Source organism: Littorina saxatilis, linkage group LG3 (assembly GCF_037325665.1).
Source record: "Littorina saxatilis isolate snail1 linkage group LG3, US_GU_Lsax_2.0, whole genome shotgun sequence".
In the NCBI taxonomy this organism is placed as follows: domain Eukaryota; kingdom Metazoa; phylum Mollusca; class Gastropoda; order Littorinimorpha; family Littorinidae; genus Littorina; species Littorina saxatilis.
Genome location: NC_090247.1, coordinates 20,915,133 through 20,933,071, shown reverse-complemented (window position 1 = coordinate 20,933,071; position 17,939 = coordinate 20,915,133). Strand labels below are relative to the sequence as shown.

General features: G+C 41.8%; 1 protein-coding gene across 1 annotated transcript; it reads right to left on the bottom strand.

The window, feature by feature from the left end:
• Positions 1 to 1,161: 1,161 nt before the first annotated feature.
• Positions 1,162 to 17,591, bottom strand: LOC138961126 (uncharacterized). Its single transcript, XM_070332727.1, has 5 exons — positions 17,576 to 17,591; positions 15,735 to 15,800; positions 12,557 to 12,795; positions 2,606 to 2,838; positions 1,162 to 1,544 (listed from the first exon to the last, which is right to left on the bottom strand). The coding sequence occupies exons 1-5, from the start codon at positions 17,589 to 17,591 to the stop codon at positions 1,415 to 1,417; spliced, it is 684 nt and encodes a 227-aa protein (XP_070188828.1). The 3' UTR covers positions 1,162 to 1,414.
• Between the last annotated feature and the right edge of the window lie 348 nt (positions 17,592 to 17,939).

Sequence of the window (17,939 nt, the reverse complement as noted above, 5' to 3'; positions counted from 1 at the left end):
GTTTTGTGTCCTTGTAAAAGCCTTGTAAAAGCCTTGTCTATAACTTTCGTGGTTGAAAACGACGTTAAACACCAAATAAAGAAAGAAAGAAAAGCCTTGTCACATCAGGAGCAGTGAAGGAAGGTGGCTTTCGATCAGAAAATAGACACAATGTGTCAATAATGAAATAGATGAAAAAAATTACGTTTTGAATAGTAATTGTCATAGGCAAGTGTACGTCCTTTGGTCGATGCTTCAATGTGGGGAAAAAAATCTTCGAAAACTATCAACAGGCCAAAGACTTAATCCTGTATACACGTACCGCACATCCTAAAACAAAACAAAAATACCCTCCAAAAAGTGAGGATCGTAAATTGCAGAAAAACATCTGAGATGATCTCAGATAATGTTATAATTGTTTTTGCAAGAAGCAAATTAAAATGACAGTACGGTTTTATTTTACGCAAAGGTAGTAGTTCGTAGAAAGTTAGATAAAAGATTAGCCATGTAATAAGGGCTGAAGACTAGCTGAACAGGACCTATAAATAACACAGGAATTCATTGCGGTTAGATAGAAGTGACGCATCAAAAAAGAAAAACATATCAAAGCTGTCAGTTCAGGACTTGTTCCGACGTTTGCAAAAGAACATGTTGCAATATTGATGTAAGTACATCTGTTAAAACAAACAAACAAACAAACAAACAAACAAACAACAGAGCTGATAATACAAAAGCCGTATTCAGTTCCCAGTCTGAGAGCAAAATTTGCAAGCTCTGAAAACCCGTGTTCACTTCATATCGTCACTGTAGAAAGCTAAAGGGAGCTAAGCATTGAACAAGTTAAACTTGATCGAGAATAGTGAAATAGTTACGTCCCCGCATCTTACCTGTTCTGTTTCATCTCTTCAGACAGAATGTAATTACCATGGCCTTCGCCCTTGTGAATACGATTTATCATCTTATCGTTTGTGGTTGGATTGGACATGCTTCTCTCAGGAGAGAGCACTCAGAAAAATACAATGAACTGTATTAAAAAGAAAAAATAACGGAAAAAATACAATGAAAAAAGCTGGAACAATAACGACACCCCCTCTAACCACCCAACCCCTTCCACCACTACCATTACCACCACCACCAACCTTCTAATCACATGAACGATGCCAATTACCTAAATAAGCATGGACACATTACAAGTTAGAAACAGAGAGAGAAAAAATCTTTCAAATCAACAGAAAGCATGATTAATCAAAAGGCAAAAATCCATCCGAATCAGCAAGTCATAGTACGATATTTGCACAAAAGTGTTAGAATGCAAACTTTTGCCAAAGTACGCCAACAGTATTTCAATAGCTAGAGGCCGCCATGTTTTCGGTGGTTGCCAGGCAACGCAAGTAGCAGGCCCTGGAGGGGGCGATGAGGAGTGGCGTCCCTTGGATCAGACGGGAGAGATGAAACACGTGCAGCCGGCGTTGATCTGAATCCAGTCCCAGTCGTAGGCCTCGGAGGGTGTCTCGCGAACCAGAGCCATCACGAAGGTCTTCCTCGTCATGCATTTCGAGTGGTAGCTGCACGTACACAACGAGATGGAGTCAGGGGCTTTGAAACGTCATTGAACAGTCCTCAAAACAAGCAGCTGAGGTACAACGAGAGAGAGAGAGAGAGAGAGAGAGAGAGAGAGAGAGAGAGAGAGAGAGAGAGAGAGAGAGAGAGAGAGAGAATGATAATGACAATTCTTTATTTAACGAGGGTAATAGAGTAAGCAGTGGTCTGCTTTTTTACATCCAGCCCAGTGAGACAGAGAGAGAGAGAGAGAGAGAGAGAGAGAGAGAGATAGAGAGAGAGAGTGTGTGTGTGTCTGTGTCTGGTATGTGTTTGTGTGTGTGAGTCTGATATAAACGTTATGTGAGGCTAGATGAAGAATGTAGAACTCAAAGGTGCACACATAGTCTCATCCCAAAGAGCTAAAATTGTAATAAAAATGTATAAGTTGAAGTTTTTTCGGACAAGGCACATTGCGAACACTCAGAGTAAAATCATTTTTACCTCTGCTGATGCCATTTTTCAGAGTAGGGGTAATGGTACGTTTTGTAGGTCTGTGCAAAAATGGCACGGTCAGTTGTTTAACATTTTTTAATGTGATTGTGTGGATTCTGCGCGGCATTGTGTCATGTTTTGGTTAACATCGATCGGAAGCTCCAGGAAATATGTCCATGCGAATCGAGAAACTGATCTAATTTTAGCCTACGAAAACGTTACACTATTTCCAGCCATATCGGAAAGACACGTTACAATAATTTAAATAGAAACACATCATCAAAACGAACGTAAACCAGGGGTTTATACCACTTCCAAAAACAGTTCCTGTGATTGTAATTGATTGGACAGATACCCCCGTTCAATTACCCACCCCTCGTTTATCTGATTCTCGGCATGTCATCCTAGTCAAAATTCGGTATCATAAAATCGGTCCGATTGATTTCTGTAATTTTTTCACACTTGTTTCAACATACTCTGAAAATGTCACCGGCAAAATATTGGCGAAATGTTGTTGTTGACCAAATTGGTCAATTGGTGTCCGATCATTAAGTACCATCTTCACACACAGGAGACCAAGACAATGACTCACCTGTTTCTACTGATGCCGCGACAGCATTGCCTGCAGGTAGCATCCTCGGGAACATAGCTGGCGTCGTCTGTTTCGCAGGTGGATGTGTAGAACCACTGATGTCCGATGGTGCCGTCACTCGGCTGGAAGACGTCCACTTGCGTGTCGTTGAACGTCCGTGCTGACGTCAGCAACTGCCACTCTGTCTTGGCCGGACACGACGGGCTGGACGTTAGGTGGTTGAATGACCGCTTCTGTGGACACAGAGAGAGTGAGGAGGTTAATGAAACGTGGTTGCTGTTTTACGAGTCAAGTAAATGTGGCCCTCGATTTTTACGGAATCAAGTAATTTTGTTTTTGTCACAAGTCTTCCGAAATTGGTCTATGTTGTAATGCAAAAAGCGAAGTAGTGAAGTCCTTAGTTCGCCTAGGTTGCAAAATATAATGAGCTCCCCTCGCACTACCAGTCCTCCTCCTAAAGAGGTATTACTCAAGTAATAATACGATAATTTATATCGCGCACATATCTCACCACAAGGCGACCAGTACAAAAATATGAGAGAGCCCTGAAATGCAGCCGCTCGGCGCAGAAGGGACAGCACTCTATATTTCGGGGGAAGCATGCTGGGTATTTTCGTCCACCGAACTCGGACATGGATTAAAGGATCTTTTCCGTGCGCACTTGGTCCTGTGCTTGCGTGTACACACGAAGGGGGTTAAGTCACTAGCAGGTCTGCACATAAGTTGACCTGGGAGATCGGAAAAATCTCCACTTTTAACCCACCAGGCGGCAGCGACCGGGATTCGAACACACGACCTTCCGATTAGGAGGCCGACGTCTTACCACCACACCACGTTCACTATATGAACTAACTATCCTACACACATTACTTGTTTTGAATTGTGTGTACCTGAAAGAGGATGGGCAAACGAAGTGAAGAAAATAACAAGTCGCGTAAGGCGAAAATACAACATTTAGTCAAGCTCAGTCGAACTCACAGAATGAAACTGAACGCACTGCATTTTTCCGCACGACCGTATACTCGTAGCATCATCTGTCCACCGCTTGTTCTGAGCGTGTTTTTAATCCAAACATATCATATCTATATGTTTTTGGAATCAGGAACCGACAAGGAATAAGATGAAATTGTTTTTAAATCGATTTCGAAAATTTAATTTTAATAATAATTTTTATATTTTTAATTTTCAAAGCTTGTTTTTAATCCGAATATAACATATTTATATGTTTTTGGAATCAGCAAATAATGACAAATAAGAAGGAATTGTTTCTGGATCGTTTTATAAAAAAATTATTTTAATTACAATTTTCAGATTTTTAATGAACAAAATTATCAATTAACTTTTAAGCCTCTAAACTGAAATGCAATACCAAAGTCCGGCCTTCGTCGAAGATTGCTTGGCCAAAATTTCAATCCATTTTATTAAAAAATGAGGGTGTGACAGTGCCGCCTCAACTTTTACAAAAAGCCGGATATGACGTCATCAAAGAAATTTATCGAAAAAAATGAAGTAAACATCTGGGGATATCATGCCCAGGAACTCTCATGTAAAATTTCATAAAGATAGGTCCAGTAGTTTACTCTGAATCGCTCTACACACACACACACACAGAGACACACATACACACATACACCACGACCCTCGTTTCGATTCCCCCTCTATGTTAAAACGTTTAGTCAAAACTTGACTAAATGTAAAAACAAGTAGTAATCATGTAAGCAGAAAACGCTTATTACAGAGCAAAAGCGATTAGCTTTGCACTCACGTTGGAACATTGCAATAACAAGAAAACAGAACAGTTAAAATCAATAACCAAAGAGCTAATTGCCAAAAAAATCTGTCTCAAATGGAGCAGGTTGTGTTTTTAAACACCACACTTTGGAACCTATTTTTCTTTCAAAGACAAAACTAATTATAGACTTCTTTAAAACCTGTACCAGAACTGATTTGGCGAAAATTATTCGTTAATAAATTCCACAGCATACTTCCAGAAAATGCTAACATTTACTTAAATAGAAGAAAGTGCTCTAAATGCATACGACATGTGCAATAGAGTTTGTGAGAGGTATTTGTTTGTTTGTTTGTTTGCTTAACGCCCAGCCGACCACGAAGGGCCATATCAGGGCGGTGCTGCTTTGACATATAACGTGCGCCACACACAAGACAGAAGTCGCAGCACAGGCTTCATGTCTCACCCAGTCACATTATTCTGACACCGGACCAACCAGTCCTAGCACTAACCCAGACCTGTTTACCCCCATAAGTGTTTTGGAGTAATGCTCAGCCCCAAAAATAGTAATCCTGGCACAAAAATAGTAATCATCCAAAATTCGTCGCCAATTACAACGCACATGACAACTGTGTCTGCGAAACGCAATCATGCACATATATCCACCATTCACAAACAAAACACATCAGTTAGTTTTTGTAGTCATCATAATTTCAAAGAAGATCACACCAAAAGCACATGCATCACTGATTCTTTTTCTTTTGCTCGTAGTAGGCCTTTCTCAGTGTGTCAAGCGCTTCTCTACTGTACTTGCGCTTGCCAAATGAGTGAGGGCGAGACTTCACCACTAGAATAAGGCTCTCCAGCGTCTCATCAGACAGACATGATCTCTGGTCAGTCCTGTGCTTTTTCACCCCATTTTGCCATTGAAAAAAACAATGCCAAACATGTGAATTAATTAAAAAAAAAAATAAAAATAAAAAAAATAAAAATTTTATTTTTTTTATTTATAAAAATCGTAGTCTTGACACAGATAGCGGAATGGCGTATTTTTTTGCAGAAAATCGTAATAAATTACGCCGAAATCGTAAGGGTAAACAGGTCTGCTAACCCCATAATGCCAGACGCCAGGCGGAGCAGCCACTAGATTGCCAATTTTAAAGTCTTAGGTATGACCCGGCCGGGGTTCGAACCCACGACCTCCCGATCACGGGGCGGACGCCTTACCACTAGGCCAACCGTGCCGGTTGTGTGAGAGGTATGCGGAAGCAGTATCCTGGCACCTGATAGAATAACAAGCATGGCCCAATCCCATGTGATAGAATAACAAGCATGGCCCAATCCCATGTGATAGAATAACAAGCATGGCCCAATCCCATGTGATAGAATAACAAGCATGGCCCAATCCCATGTGATAGAATAACAAGCATGGCCCAATCCCATGTGATAGAATAACAAGCATGGCCCAATCCCATGTGATAGAATAACAAGCATGGCCCAATCCCATGTGATAGAATAACAAGCATGGCCCAATCCCATGTGATAGAATAACAAGCATGGCCCAATCCCATGTGATAGAATAACAAGCATGGCCCAATCCCATGTGATAGAATAACAAGCATGGCCCAATCCCATGTGATAGAATAACAAGCATGGCCCAATCCCATGTGATAGAATAACAAGCATGGCCCAATCCCATGTGATAGAATAACAAGCATGGCCCAATCCCATGTGATAGAATAACAAGCATGGCCCAATCCCATGTGATAGAATAACAAGCATGGCCCAATCCCATGTGATAGAATAACAAGCATGGCCCAATCCTATGTAAAAGCGTGTCCAGATCTGAGACAGTGAAACGAACTGTTTACAAGGGAAGGAGTGTTCCTCGTTTCGATTGACAGCAAACATAAATGGAGGAAAACTGGGATTTCAGTCCATTTAATTCAGAACACGCCTTTCTGTGGCATGACCAGACCACATGCACTCCCATTCCTAACCGCCCTGTCCTTCTCTTTGGATAATGACGGGAAGAAGAATAATCATCGAAGAACAGTTCTGTAATAGCTGCGAATGAAATAGCCTACAATGTCGGAAGTACGCGGGAGATCATGATTGCATTGTCATTGTTGTCAGTGCATGGCTTTGTTTGTAACCGAAACTGAAGTAGAAAGGCCAAGGTGAGGGTGTATGAGTGGTCTTGGTGCAATCGTCCTGAAGGCAGTTGTGTGGAGCTGTGGTCTCTCTATGACTATCCGGGGTTATGTGTTTGAAAAGATAGGGCGCGCGTGAGCTTTTACGTGTATATATCCGTGTTTGCACACCATTCATACTCTGATTCCGTGGGGTGCAAGCTGAGTGTTTTCGTGTTTCTATAACCCACCGAACTCTGACATGAATTACAAGATCTTTTCAGTGCGTACTTGATCTTGTGATTGCGTGTACACACGAAGGAGAATAAGGCACGAGCAGGCTAGGTCTGCACATAAGTTGACCTGGGAAATCGGACAAATCTTCACCCTTGACCCATCAAGGGAAGCCGGGATTCGAACCCCAAAGCTTCCGCGCGGAAGGCCGACATTCCATCCAGTAGGCTACACGCCCGTCTACCTAGCATCATTTGACTTGGACACGCATCAAAAGTCAATACGGTCAACGCAATCTGTGGAGAGCGGATATTTTTCGTATTTGTGTGTTAGGCAGAGAGACATATGTTTTAGTAACGAATGCAGCCAGGATGGTTTGTTTGTGTGTGTGCGTGTGTGTGTGTGCATGTCAGTGTTTACATTGACGGATGCCATCACCCCGTATAAAAGCCTGAAGAGATCAACAGCGGTGAACACGATGGCTTGCACGAGGAGGACTGTACCTTTAAACTCAACAGCCCCCACGGGAATTTGGCTGTCAAAAATGATTACAGAGTTTAGACAAAAATGAACAGTTGGTTATGGACCGTTATTTTATGAGAACTCTCCTTTTTTCTGGACCACTTATAAGAACACGTTTATCAGTGTTCAATCTTGCCTGTATAAAAGAAAACAGAAGCCTTCTCTTCTGCCCTTGTTTTTGGTCTAAGCATTTAAACCATGCCAGTGACCTTGAAGTCGTTTCTTGGAGTCAGTCGGTGTTCAGTGTCTTTAAAGAAAGTCATTCGTGTTATGTTAAACCAACCTGTTATTCCCTCGTATGTTAACGCATTTGATCATAATTTAGAAATTATTGATTATTGGCTGAATTTTGACGATGTTGGTTGTTCTCTGGAGCTGGGTAGCCTACCAAACTGTGACATGGGAGTCAAAAACGTAACTTACTTCTAATTGATCAACATTGTGTTCATATATGATCTGTAGGACAGTGTGAGCATGAAAATATATAAATAAAGCTATTTCATGATTTTTGATTTTTTTTTAGTCATTTTAAAGAGTGGTCAAATATCATCGTAACAAGATCTAGCAGACGATAAACCAAACTTCAAACCGTCTGCTAGCGGTGACGTTACCACGCAACGGGACAACCGATGCATATATATCCTTCCGCAAAGATGCTGTGTAGTTTAGTACAAAAAAAGTTTGCTACAAAATCCTTTTCATTGAAATAAAAGGACAAACAACGATATCATCGTAACGGACAAAAGGGGAAACCAAGTGCTGTGTGATTTTTAATGGACAGATTACAAAAACTGAGGACGTTATTTGCTTTGACCTTGCTTGTAACGAAGTGTGCTAAAGTATTGTCAGCCAAAAATAGTTGTGCGTTTGTGACAAACGGGTCTGTGTTGTGCAAATGAAGCTGGGCCTGCTGGTAAACGACACTTACGAAGTTGACCACATAAAACGGCCATAAAACCTTGGTTAATATTTCAGATTGTGTGGATCTTCTGCAAAAAGTACTTATTATATTGAAAATGCATGCATTTGTGGTAAGTTATAAACTGTTCATGTGCTTGTTCATGTTTCTTTCATTCCCTACGACCGAGTTATTGCTTCATCAAACAGCATGTCACAAATTATCCGCCATTTTGACCTCTCGATTTGACGTATTCACCCAAATTACGAATACACAACACTTTATTGTTTAGTGCAAATATTATTTAATAGCTTTAACATCATCAAGCAACATTCAGACACACATAAATAAGCGTAGAAACGAACAAAACTGTCAAACTTTTTATTTCAATCCAATGACCCTCTGTGGTACCCAACTCCAGAGAACAACCCATATTATGTTAGGTAAACAAAAGGTAGAATACTCGATTTACAATATTAACGTTTAAACTTACAATATATGATGTTTTGTGGTGTTGACTTTTTTGCACAACACATGACGTAACCATAACTCACTCAGGGAAAACCGACTGACCTCTTCAGATCTGTGCACGTGTTTCACGCACCACTTAAGCAATTGAGACAAAGATATGCACAGATAATTCCGAAAAAGGTATAAATAAATAAAGCATAAATAAAGTCCTGCATTAAGTGTAAAGAGAAAACGACCCACCATTGAAGAGGTATCTTATCCAACACAGGGGTAAATCAGGTGGAAAAGATATCCGACGTCCTCAATCTACTGTTTTGATATTCAATTTGATGCATTCATGTTACTGCTGTCATGCCTTTGGATTATTAATGAAATATTAAACTTTCTCGAGTGAAGCCCGAGAGAGTCAGGCAGTACACAATTAACTGATATGTGTGCACTTTGCGGAAACATTTATATTCAAAAGAGTACTCGCAAAGGCAGTTATTCATCTGCCCATTCAGAACAGTTTCTGGAAGGGAACTACACTTTATTTCAGCAATGGAAAGAGCTCACGTGGAAGATTTTAGACGGAGATAAACAAATCACGTTAAGTCCTCAGAGTTCTAGCGTTCGACGATATTACATTGTTCAGTTTTGACAGTTTTCTGGTGACATTCTTAAAATGCCAAAACCTAACAGAGTTGGATCTGATGGAGGGGGGGGGGGGGTTCCCGAAGCCCCACCCCCTCCTCCGTCCCTCTCTCTCTCTCTCTCTCTCTCTTTCCCAGCAAATGTACCTTTTCTCTGAAGGAGAGACCCAACATGCCCATATTAAAGGACACACGCACACACACACACAAACGCACGCACACACACACACGCACGCACGCACGCACGCACGCACGCACACACACACACCACACACACACACACACACACACACACACACACACACACACATACACAGAGCCCCCCCCCCCCCCTGCACCCCTGCCTAATTTTTTTGAAGCCGTTCTTTCTCAAACAAAAGGTCTAGCCCTCTGTGAAGATTATCAACCGTCAGGTTTTACCCACTATCATGTTTGAAATGTTTGATTATGCTATTTCGCTGTCGTTTCATTTTTCACATTTTCTCAGATATGAATTGATAAATTAATTTTTTAAAAATCGTGTGAAGCGTAAGACACGCACCGTCCGCATCGTCTGAAACACTCTGACAATCGCGCATATCCGTGGCTGACGCAACCGAAAGACGTTTGATGATTCAAAAAATGGACAGATCCTGCTAGTTTTACCCACACGACTTGGTTGATTGGTTATTGGTTTGTTATCGTCTCTTCAGCACACAGAAACAAGAACCAGGTGACCTTCCCATATTTGTGCACGTTTTCACGTGTTCACGGACCAGCAAACATGGACACGCACAACCGTGGAAGGTCGTGGATGGTGGAAGTATCATGATGTGATCTGTCAGGGAGCGAAATCAGGCAGGACATGGAATCAGCAAGACGTTATGGTTGACAGTCATCCCATGCATTTTTCTTTTCTTTTTTTCTGGGATGACCATTGAATATTCATAGAATTTTCAACTGCCTCTCTTGAGTGGGTCAGTAAGTACACGTTTGATTTCTTTGCACTTTGTGAATCATTTAGGGTAAAGCGTACGCGTAAGTATGCTCCTAGTGACCTACTCACATGCCCATTCAAACATGTTTTACACGGAAGTTATTTTGTTTTTACCATGATGGAGCACTTTAGGAGAAGCTGAGACCAACATCGCTTTTGTTGTTCTGATTACGATCACTTTGCTTATTTGCCAGAAATTGCACAGAGGAAACTTCGTCAACACACACCCTCACCCCCCCCCCCCCCCTCTTTCCCCCGAAAAAAACCAGCAACAGAAAAGCCCGAGTTTAATCTTTAAGCTTTCAGAAAGATTGTTTTCTCTTCACAGAAAAATGTATTATTAATTTCCATCAATCTCTTTGAAAAACTGTGGAATCAACAATATTTTGCATCGTGTAAAGTGTCCCATAATGAATAGTGCATTTTCTTGACTGATGTTACGGACCGATAGGAATTTGAGATCTCGAAATTGCTTCCAAGTCGTTGGGTGCGTTGGCTGAATCAGGCAAGAGAACCGAGTGACCTCTCAATATAAACTTGGCCAAAAAGTCAGAAGTGTTTGGTAAGTGCACATTCTGATTTTTTGCAGATTTTAAAATACGGGGCATTGGTTTTTGTCAGATCGATTTTAGGGGTGACCTTGTTTGACAGGCTGCCACGGGATGCCTATACAAAGTACCACCAATCGAAAAAATGATATGAACAGTAGACATAAATACCCTTTTCAGCATATAAAGTTCAATTAAAATGGATTGTGGTTTAACGCTTTTCTGAACGTGCGAAAATCGTTGCAATAATTTTTTGGCCAAGTTAGTATGCTTCCAAAATAGCCAAGTGACAGTGTCAGTGAGAGAAAATACACAGATAACGCCTAAGTTGGTCAAGGCAACCTGCAGTGCACATGCACTAGAATAAAAAATCCCTCACCACCGAAGAATGGTTGTATAATGATCTCATCTATTACGAGTCCCCAGAAAAGAAATAGAGTCAGAGAAATATTTGCTGCTAATATTCATGTGGTGCATTTTTCTCTCCGCTGGAATAGCCCAGTAATATTAAAATTTTAAACTGTCTCTCTAGCAATTCGATATATCTGCACTTTAAAGAACATTCATGGTAAGAGCGTAATCCAAGGTAGGGGCATACATAGCTGCCAGTTCGGATATGATCAAATGCTTTTTCGTGTTCGGCTTTTCAGACGGCACATTCTAGAAGACATTGAGACCATACTGAAATGTGTGGATTGTTCGGTTATTACTTGATTATATCATTGTCAATAAAATGTACAGGGCCAGGGTGGATCGGCCATTCCCTTAAGAATAGAAACATCCTGAGCTCATCACAATTGTTTTCACACTGAGTTGTTTTCTTACAATGGGGAGATAAAACTTTTTTTGAAGCATTGTCGTCCAAAACTGAAAAATATACAATAGTCCGCATTCGGTCAACCTGCATCTTCTTGAATGATGTGGCATGCGGAAAAGTGCGGTCTCGAAATCGTTCGAAAGTTATATGTAGTCTCTGGTTATATGTAGTTGTACGTTAAAGAAGGGAACCGAGTGACCTTTCACACTTTTGCACGTCAAGTCAAACCGAGACAAGGATATACACAGACAATGACGAAGTAGGTCAAGGCAACCTGTGCACGTTCACTGTGTAAACGACCCACCACTGTTACTTGGTTGGTTAGTTGGTTGGTAGTTTTTGATAACGTCCTTTGAAGCGATTTGGCTATCCGGACCCCAACTAGCTGCACCCACCACTGCAGAATAGCGGTATTATGAACGAATCTATCACGGGGCTAAATCAGACGGGAAATAGGCTCAGCAACAGTCACGGTATATATTCATGTGATGCGTGTTTCTCCTTGCTTGCCTTCGCGATAGAATATTCATTCACCTTTCTCGCGTGAGGCCTGGGGAGTCAGTGCGTACGCTCAACTTGTTTAAATTCGTTGTGGTTTGTGAAACCCCTTTTTGCAGGAGGAATGTGAAAACACTGGGACTGATAACTCAACGTAACTAAGAAGCGACCAGTAGGGTTTGAAAAGTGTCCAACATTTGTTTATGGCATTTTGTGTTCAGTACTTGTGTTTTACGTTCACCAACACGGGATAGTGGGTGCCCATTGTGATTTAAAAAAGCCGTGCACTCTTACAAAGTGCGCAGTGAAGCTGCATGACGTACCGTTTTTGACGATTTTGTTGTTGTTTTTGTTTTGACTTTATACTATTTCAAATAGAAAGTTACGGAAGCTGAGAGGTTTAGATTGCATCAGAGCCTTTGATTGCACCAGAAGAACTACCTGACTTCACTAGATTACAGGCGGAAGGCTTATCGGTGAGTCGAGTCACTTACCCCGTGTACATGGGCGGGTATTTCTGGTTTTGTGGAGCCCACCAACAACCGTCGGTCCATGAGTTCAGGGTAGCTCTTGAGCGTGCTGTACAATCCTAACAGCCTCTGTCGTCTGCTCAGAGCCTCTTCCGGGCTCAGGTGGGACAACTCTTCAGAGGTCAGGCTAGGCAACTCTTTCAGGCGCCGCCTTATCCGCCCTTGCTTTGGCTCCTTGTTGTCTGTCAAATCATCTTCATACTCTGCAGACAAAAAGAAAGAAATGGTTACATTTAGTCAAGTTTTCACTTAATGATTAAAGACATTAGGGCCGATGTGCACGAAGCGAAAGTGAAACCGGCACGGTTGGCCTAGTGGTAAGGCGTCCGTCCCGTGAGCGGGAGGTCGTGGGTTCGAACCCCGGCCGGGTCATACCTAAGACTTTAAAATTGGCAATCTAGTGGCTGCTCCGCCTGGCGTCTGGCATTATGGGGTTAGTGCTAGGACTGGTTGGTCCTGTGTCAGAATAATGTGACTGGGTGAGACATGAAGCCTGTGCTGCGACTTCTGTCTTGTGTGTGGTGCACTTTATATGTCAATATTGCTATTTCATATGTTACGTGGATTTCCATTGGTCAATTGGGCAAAACTGAGCTCATTGTAAAAGTGATATCGACGACATTTCCGTCGATATCAGTTTTGATATCGACGACCTCTTTATTGCTTCCCCACTTCAAAAACAAAAACACCTAAATTTAAAAACAAACAAATGTAATGATCCCAGAATTTAGTTGAGCAGGTGACTAAAGACTTTTTGAAAGAAAAGACATTTTGAAATACTGAAAAGTACAAGAAAAGAGTGAACAAAAAGAAATAATAATCAGAGGGAGGGATATGGAACAGCCAAAACTGAGACAAATACTTTTGTAATTTCTTTACAGTAAATACAAAATGTCCAGAGAATTAGCAATATATCTAACATTGACTGACTGTGTGATGATATCTTCTGCTATTGGTCTGTTTCGACAGTGATATCAAAATCTCGACCTCCTGTCTCGATTTTGATATCACTGTCTCAACAGACCATAGCAGAAGATATCATCACACAGTCCGTCAATATTGGGTATTAAAGACCGCCCTAATATGGCCCTTCGTGGTCGGCTGGGCGTTAAGCAAACAAACAAACAAACAAACAAAAGTGGGTGCCACCCAAACTGGTAAGAACAAACCGCGAAACATGATTCCTGGAAATCAAAACACATCTCAAATACAACCAATCCAACACCACGGCTGACACCCACCGGGCTTGTAACCTTCTCGTGCACCCCGGCCCTGGACAAAAGCAAACATTCACACGAACTTCGACCTATCATCCATTATTGTGGATAAAAAAACCAAGAGACACAACAGACAAAAATACATGATGCTGTGCCTTAGGCCTAAAAAAAAAATAGGTGTGGTTACGGTAACCCGACCTACCCTATTTTTAGGGGCCGACCCTATAACTTTTTATTACATTTGTAAAAAAAACCCACAAAAAACAAGAAAACGAGTGCAGAAAACGCAATGAAAGCGAAAGCGCTCGAGTCGCACACTTATTTCCCTGTCAAGTAGGTTTAATTTGTACACATTAGAAAAAAAAGTTTAAAAAAAAAAAGTGATTGCCTACCTTCCTACCCTATTTTATTTGGCTATGTTACCGTAACCACACCTATTTTTTTTTTTTTGTGCCTTATCTTAGTATATGACTGGGATGACTCAAAGATGGTCGAAAAAAGTGGGCTTAATTTAATTGTGCTTTAAAGAGCAAGTTACGCAAGTTCAAATGTTTAGAATGCATCAGAAGAAGTTACCTAAATGTTTACAAGTTGACTAAATGTTTTCTGGAAGACGAGGAATCGAGACGAGTGCTTTGGTGTGTGTGTGTGTGTGTGTGTGTGTGTGTGTTTGTGTGTGTGTGTGTGTGTGTGTGTGTGTGTGTGTGTGTGCGTGCGTGCATACGTGCGTGGGTGTGTGTGCGTACGTGCGAGGGTGTGTGTGTGTGTGTGTTCGTGCGTGTGTGTTTGTGTGTGTGCGCGAAATTACCATAATTGTAGATAAGATCATCAGCACCAGCTTGGAAGGGAACATTTCTGTGTTTTCCTGAAAAAGACCAATCCAAAAGTCATCATCTATTTCATCTATATATATAACATTAAATTGGTCTCGCTGAACGTGATTTCTTAGGAATTGGTATAGTTGCTGGTCAACAAAAGACATACACTACGTACATGAGTTTGAAATTAATCGGAAATGCCTAATAAGGACCACTTCAGACGGGCGCAGTGGCGTGGTGGTAAGACGTCGGCCTCATAATCGGGAGGTCGTGAGTTCGAATACCGGTCGCTGCCGCCTGGTGGGTTAAGAGTGGAGATTGTTCCGATCTCCCAGGTCAACTTATGTGCAGACCTGCCAGTAACTTAACCCCCTTCGTGTGTACACGCAAGCACAAGACCAAGTGCGCACGGAAAAGATCCTGTAATCCATGTCGGAGTTTGGTGGGTTATGGAAACACGAAAATACCCAGCATGCCTACCCAACGAAAGCGGAGTGAAGCTGACTATGCTCTCAGAGTATAGTGTGGGGAACCCAAATGGGCAAACGAGCTCACACGTCACCAGAATTTCTGGAACGCTGAAGAAGAAGAAGAAGAAGAAGAAAAGAAGAAGAAGAAGAAGAAGAAGAAGAAGGACCACTTCCTAAAATGAACCACCTCCTGTTCTGACAAACTAACCGTTAGAGCGCTCAAAACTGTTTCATTCGCTTTATTTACCCTCTCTGGATAACTTGCACATGTCAAAACAGCTACAGAATCACAAACCCCAAAACCGTTAGGCTTTTTCTCTTTTTTTTTTACACTTTTGGCAGCGTTCACTCAAAATGTGACGCTTAAAACGGACTAGTTTCTGTCCAAAGCCAAAGTTGTTGGCACACAAAAATTGCTATATATGACAGCTAAGACTGTATTTGTTACACTTTGGCAGTGTTGACCCCGAGTTTCTACTGCAAATAAAACAAATAGCAAAACATAGTTGTAAGGTCACCACCAGGCTATGCACGTATCGGTATCGTAGATCATTAAAGACAAGACACACTATCTATCATCTGCAATGATAACTGTGTTCTTTGAAAATACGATCTGTATAGTGTGAAAAGTACTCACTGATTTGGAAGCCCGTATCTGAGTCTGTGTCGTCATTGTAATCCCAGCCGTACAAGAGATAACATTCTGCAACACAGAGAAAGACACATACCATTTACAAACTATAAATGTAATCACCACACAGGACGCCCCAGCCACAGGACAGCTACCACCTGCTATCCAGACCACAGCAGGTGGTCATCTTCCGCCCGGACACAACAGACTTAACCAGCATCTCCACGGGAAGCTGCATGTTGTGCTCTCCCCCATGTGTTCTTGTGGAGAAGCAGAGCAGGACACGGCCCACATCCTACGAGACTGCAGGAACCACCAGGTGCTGAGAAAGGAAATCTGGCCATTGCCGGAGTCCCTGCACAACAAGCTGTACGGGCCAGTGGCTGCGCTGCAGAGGACCACTAATTATATCTCAAGATCTGGACTCCAAGTGTGATCGGCGATCGAAAAGGAGAAGAAGATCACCGTAAATGTACAGAAAAGAAAAGGAAGGAAAGGAACCCAAAAAACGTTGAAAAGAGAAGAAGAAGAAGAAGAAGAAGAAGAAGAAGAAGAAGAAGAAGCAGAAGCAGAAGCAGAAGAAGAAGAAGAAGAAGAAGAAGCAGAAGAAGAAGAAGAAGAAGAAGAAGACAAGAAGAACAAGAACGAGAACAATTAGAACAAGAGGAACAAGAACAAGAAGAGAGCCAGCCAGCAAGCCAGACACTCGGACAAACAGACGGACGGACGGACGGACGGACGGACGGACGGACGGGCAGGCAGGCGGTTGGGCAGGCAGGCTGACACAGACAGACAGAAAGATACAAGATACAAGATACAAGATACAAGATATTTATTCACCAATTTTGCAAAAGGATTTCATCTTGGCACGGCACGGTAAAAATAAAATAAAAACCAACCAGACACATATGCAGACACACATCACCATGCATGCATACATACGTACATTACACTGTCATGCACACACAGACACAACTCACACACACACACACACACACACACACACACACACACACACACACACACACACACACACACACACACACACACACACACATACACACACACACACACACAATTATTTACATTCTCACACATAACCAGCCACATATCTACATCACAAATTTACATCGTCGCCTTGTAAGGGTAAAAAACCATATCAGTTTAAAAGGGGTGCCAGTAATATCAATACAACATTAGTGAATACTAGAACAATACCTAAAATTTATAATCCATTTAAAAGTAGACAGCCATGCAGAGAGAAAGACACAGAAACATAAAGGAAACGATTTTTTGGGTCAAACATTGTGTTTCTTTAAGAGGGTACTGCTCTTTCAAGGAGTTTGGTTGGGAGGGGTGTGGGGGTGTGGGGGTGTATTTGAGGGTGGGGGTGGGGAGGGGGGTAGGAGCATGCAGCGGGGATAACGGTTAATCGAGAGGACTGGAGAGAGGAAAAGTGACATTAGAGGGTTTAAGCCACCCTTGGTTAACGTTAACCCTAGCCGTAAGCCACAATTGGCATTGCGCAACATAACCGGCCCAGGTAGAGAGAAAGTCTGTAAAGTCAGTGCCGCAGGGGACTTCAGAGGAGTAACGGTTATGTGATAAGTGCTAGGGCCCGAAACATGTCATGTATTGTGAAAAGTTGTTGAATGGAATATTGATTCCGTATGAAAGATGTCACGATTACTACCTGCTAAGCTACGATATTTGTTTCAATGTGTAAAACAAAAATGTGGCCATTGCATTGATTCAAGAACAAAAATACCAGTTGCACTAAGCGTAACGGTTTTGCGTTACTAGAAACATTTGTAATCTGGCCATTAACTGTAAAAGCTGATACTGACCTTCTACTGTATTCATCTTTTTTATTCAAAACCGAAAAAACGCAAGGTCGATGAAAAATTCAGTTTGGTCTATTGTATCTTTGTGTTAAAGTCTTTAAAACTAAAACAGCGGTTTTGACCAGAAAACCTAGGACCGATAGAGAAAGAGAGAGAGAGAGAGAGAGAGAGAGAGAGAGAGAGAGAGAGTAATAGAGAGAGAGTAATAGAGAGAGAGAGAGAGAGTAAGAGAGAGAGATAGAGAAAGAGAGAGAGTAATAGAGAGAGTAATAGTGAGAGAGCGAGTAAGAGAGACAGAGAGAGAGTGGGAGAAGTAGGGAAATTGACAGAGACAAAGAGACAGACAGAGATAAAAAGACAGACAAAG

What these genes read in the sequence shown, in the direction of transcription:
- LOC138961126 (XM_070332727.1), bottom strand. An exon ending in AGATACGGGCTTCCAAATCA is followed by an intron (nt 12,796 to 15,734) that starts GTGAGTACTTTT and finishes TTTTGTCTGCAG; the next exon opens with AGTATGAAGATGATTTGACA. An exon ending in CGCGGCATCAGTAGAAACAG is followed by an intron (nt 1,545 to 2,605) that starts GTGAGTCATTGT and finishes GTGTACGTGCAG; the next exon opens with CTACCACTCGAAATGCATGA.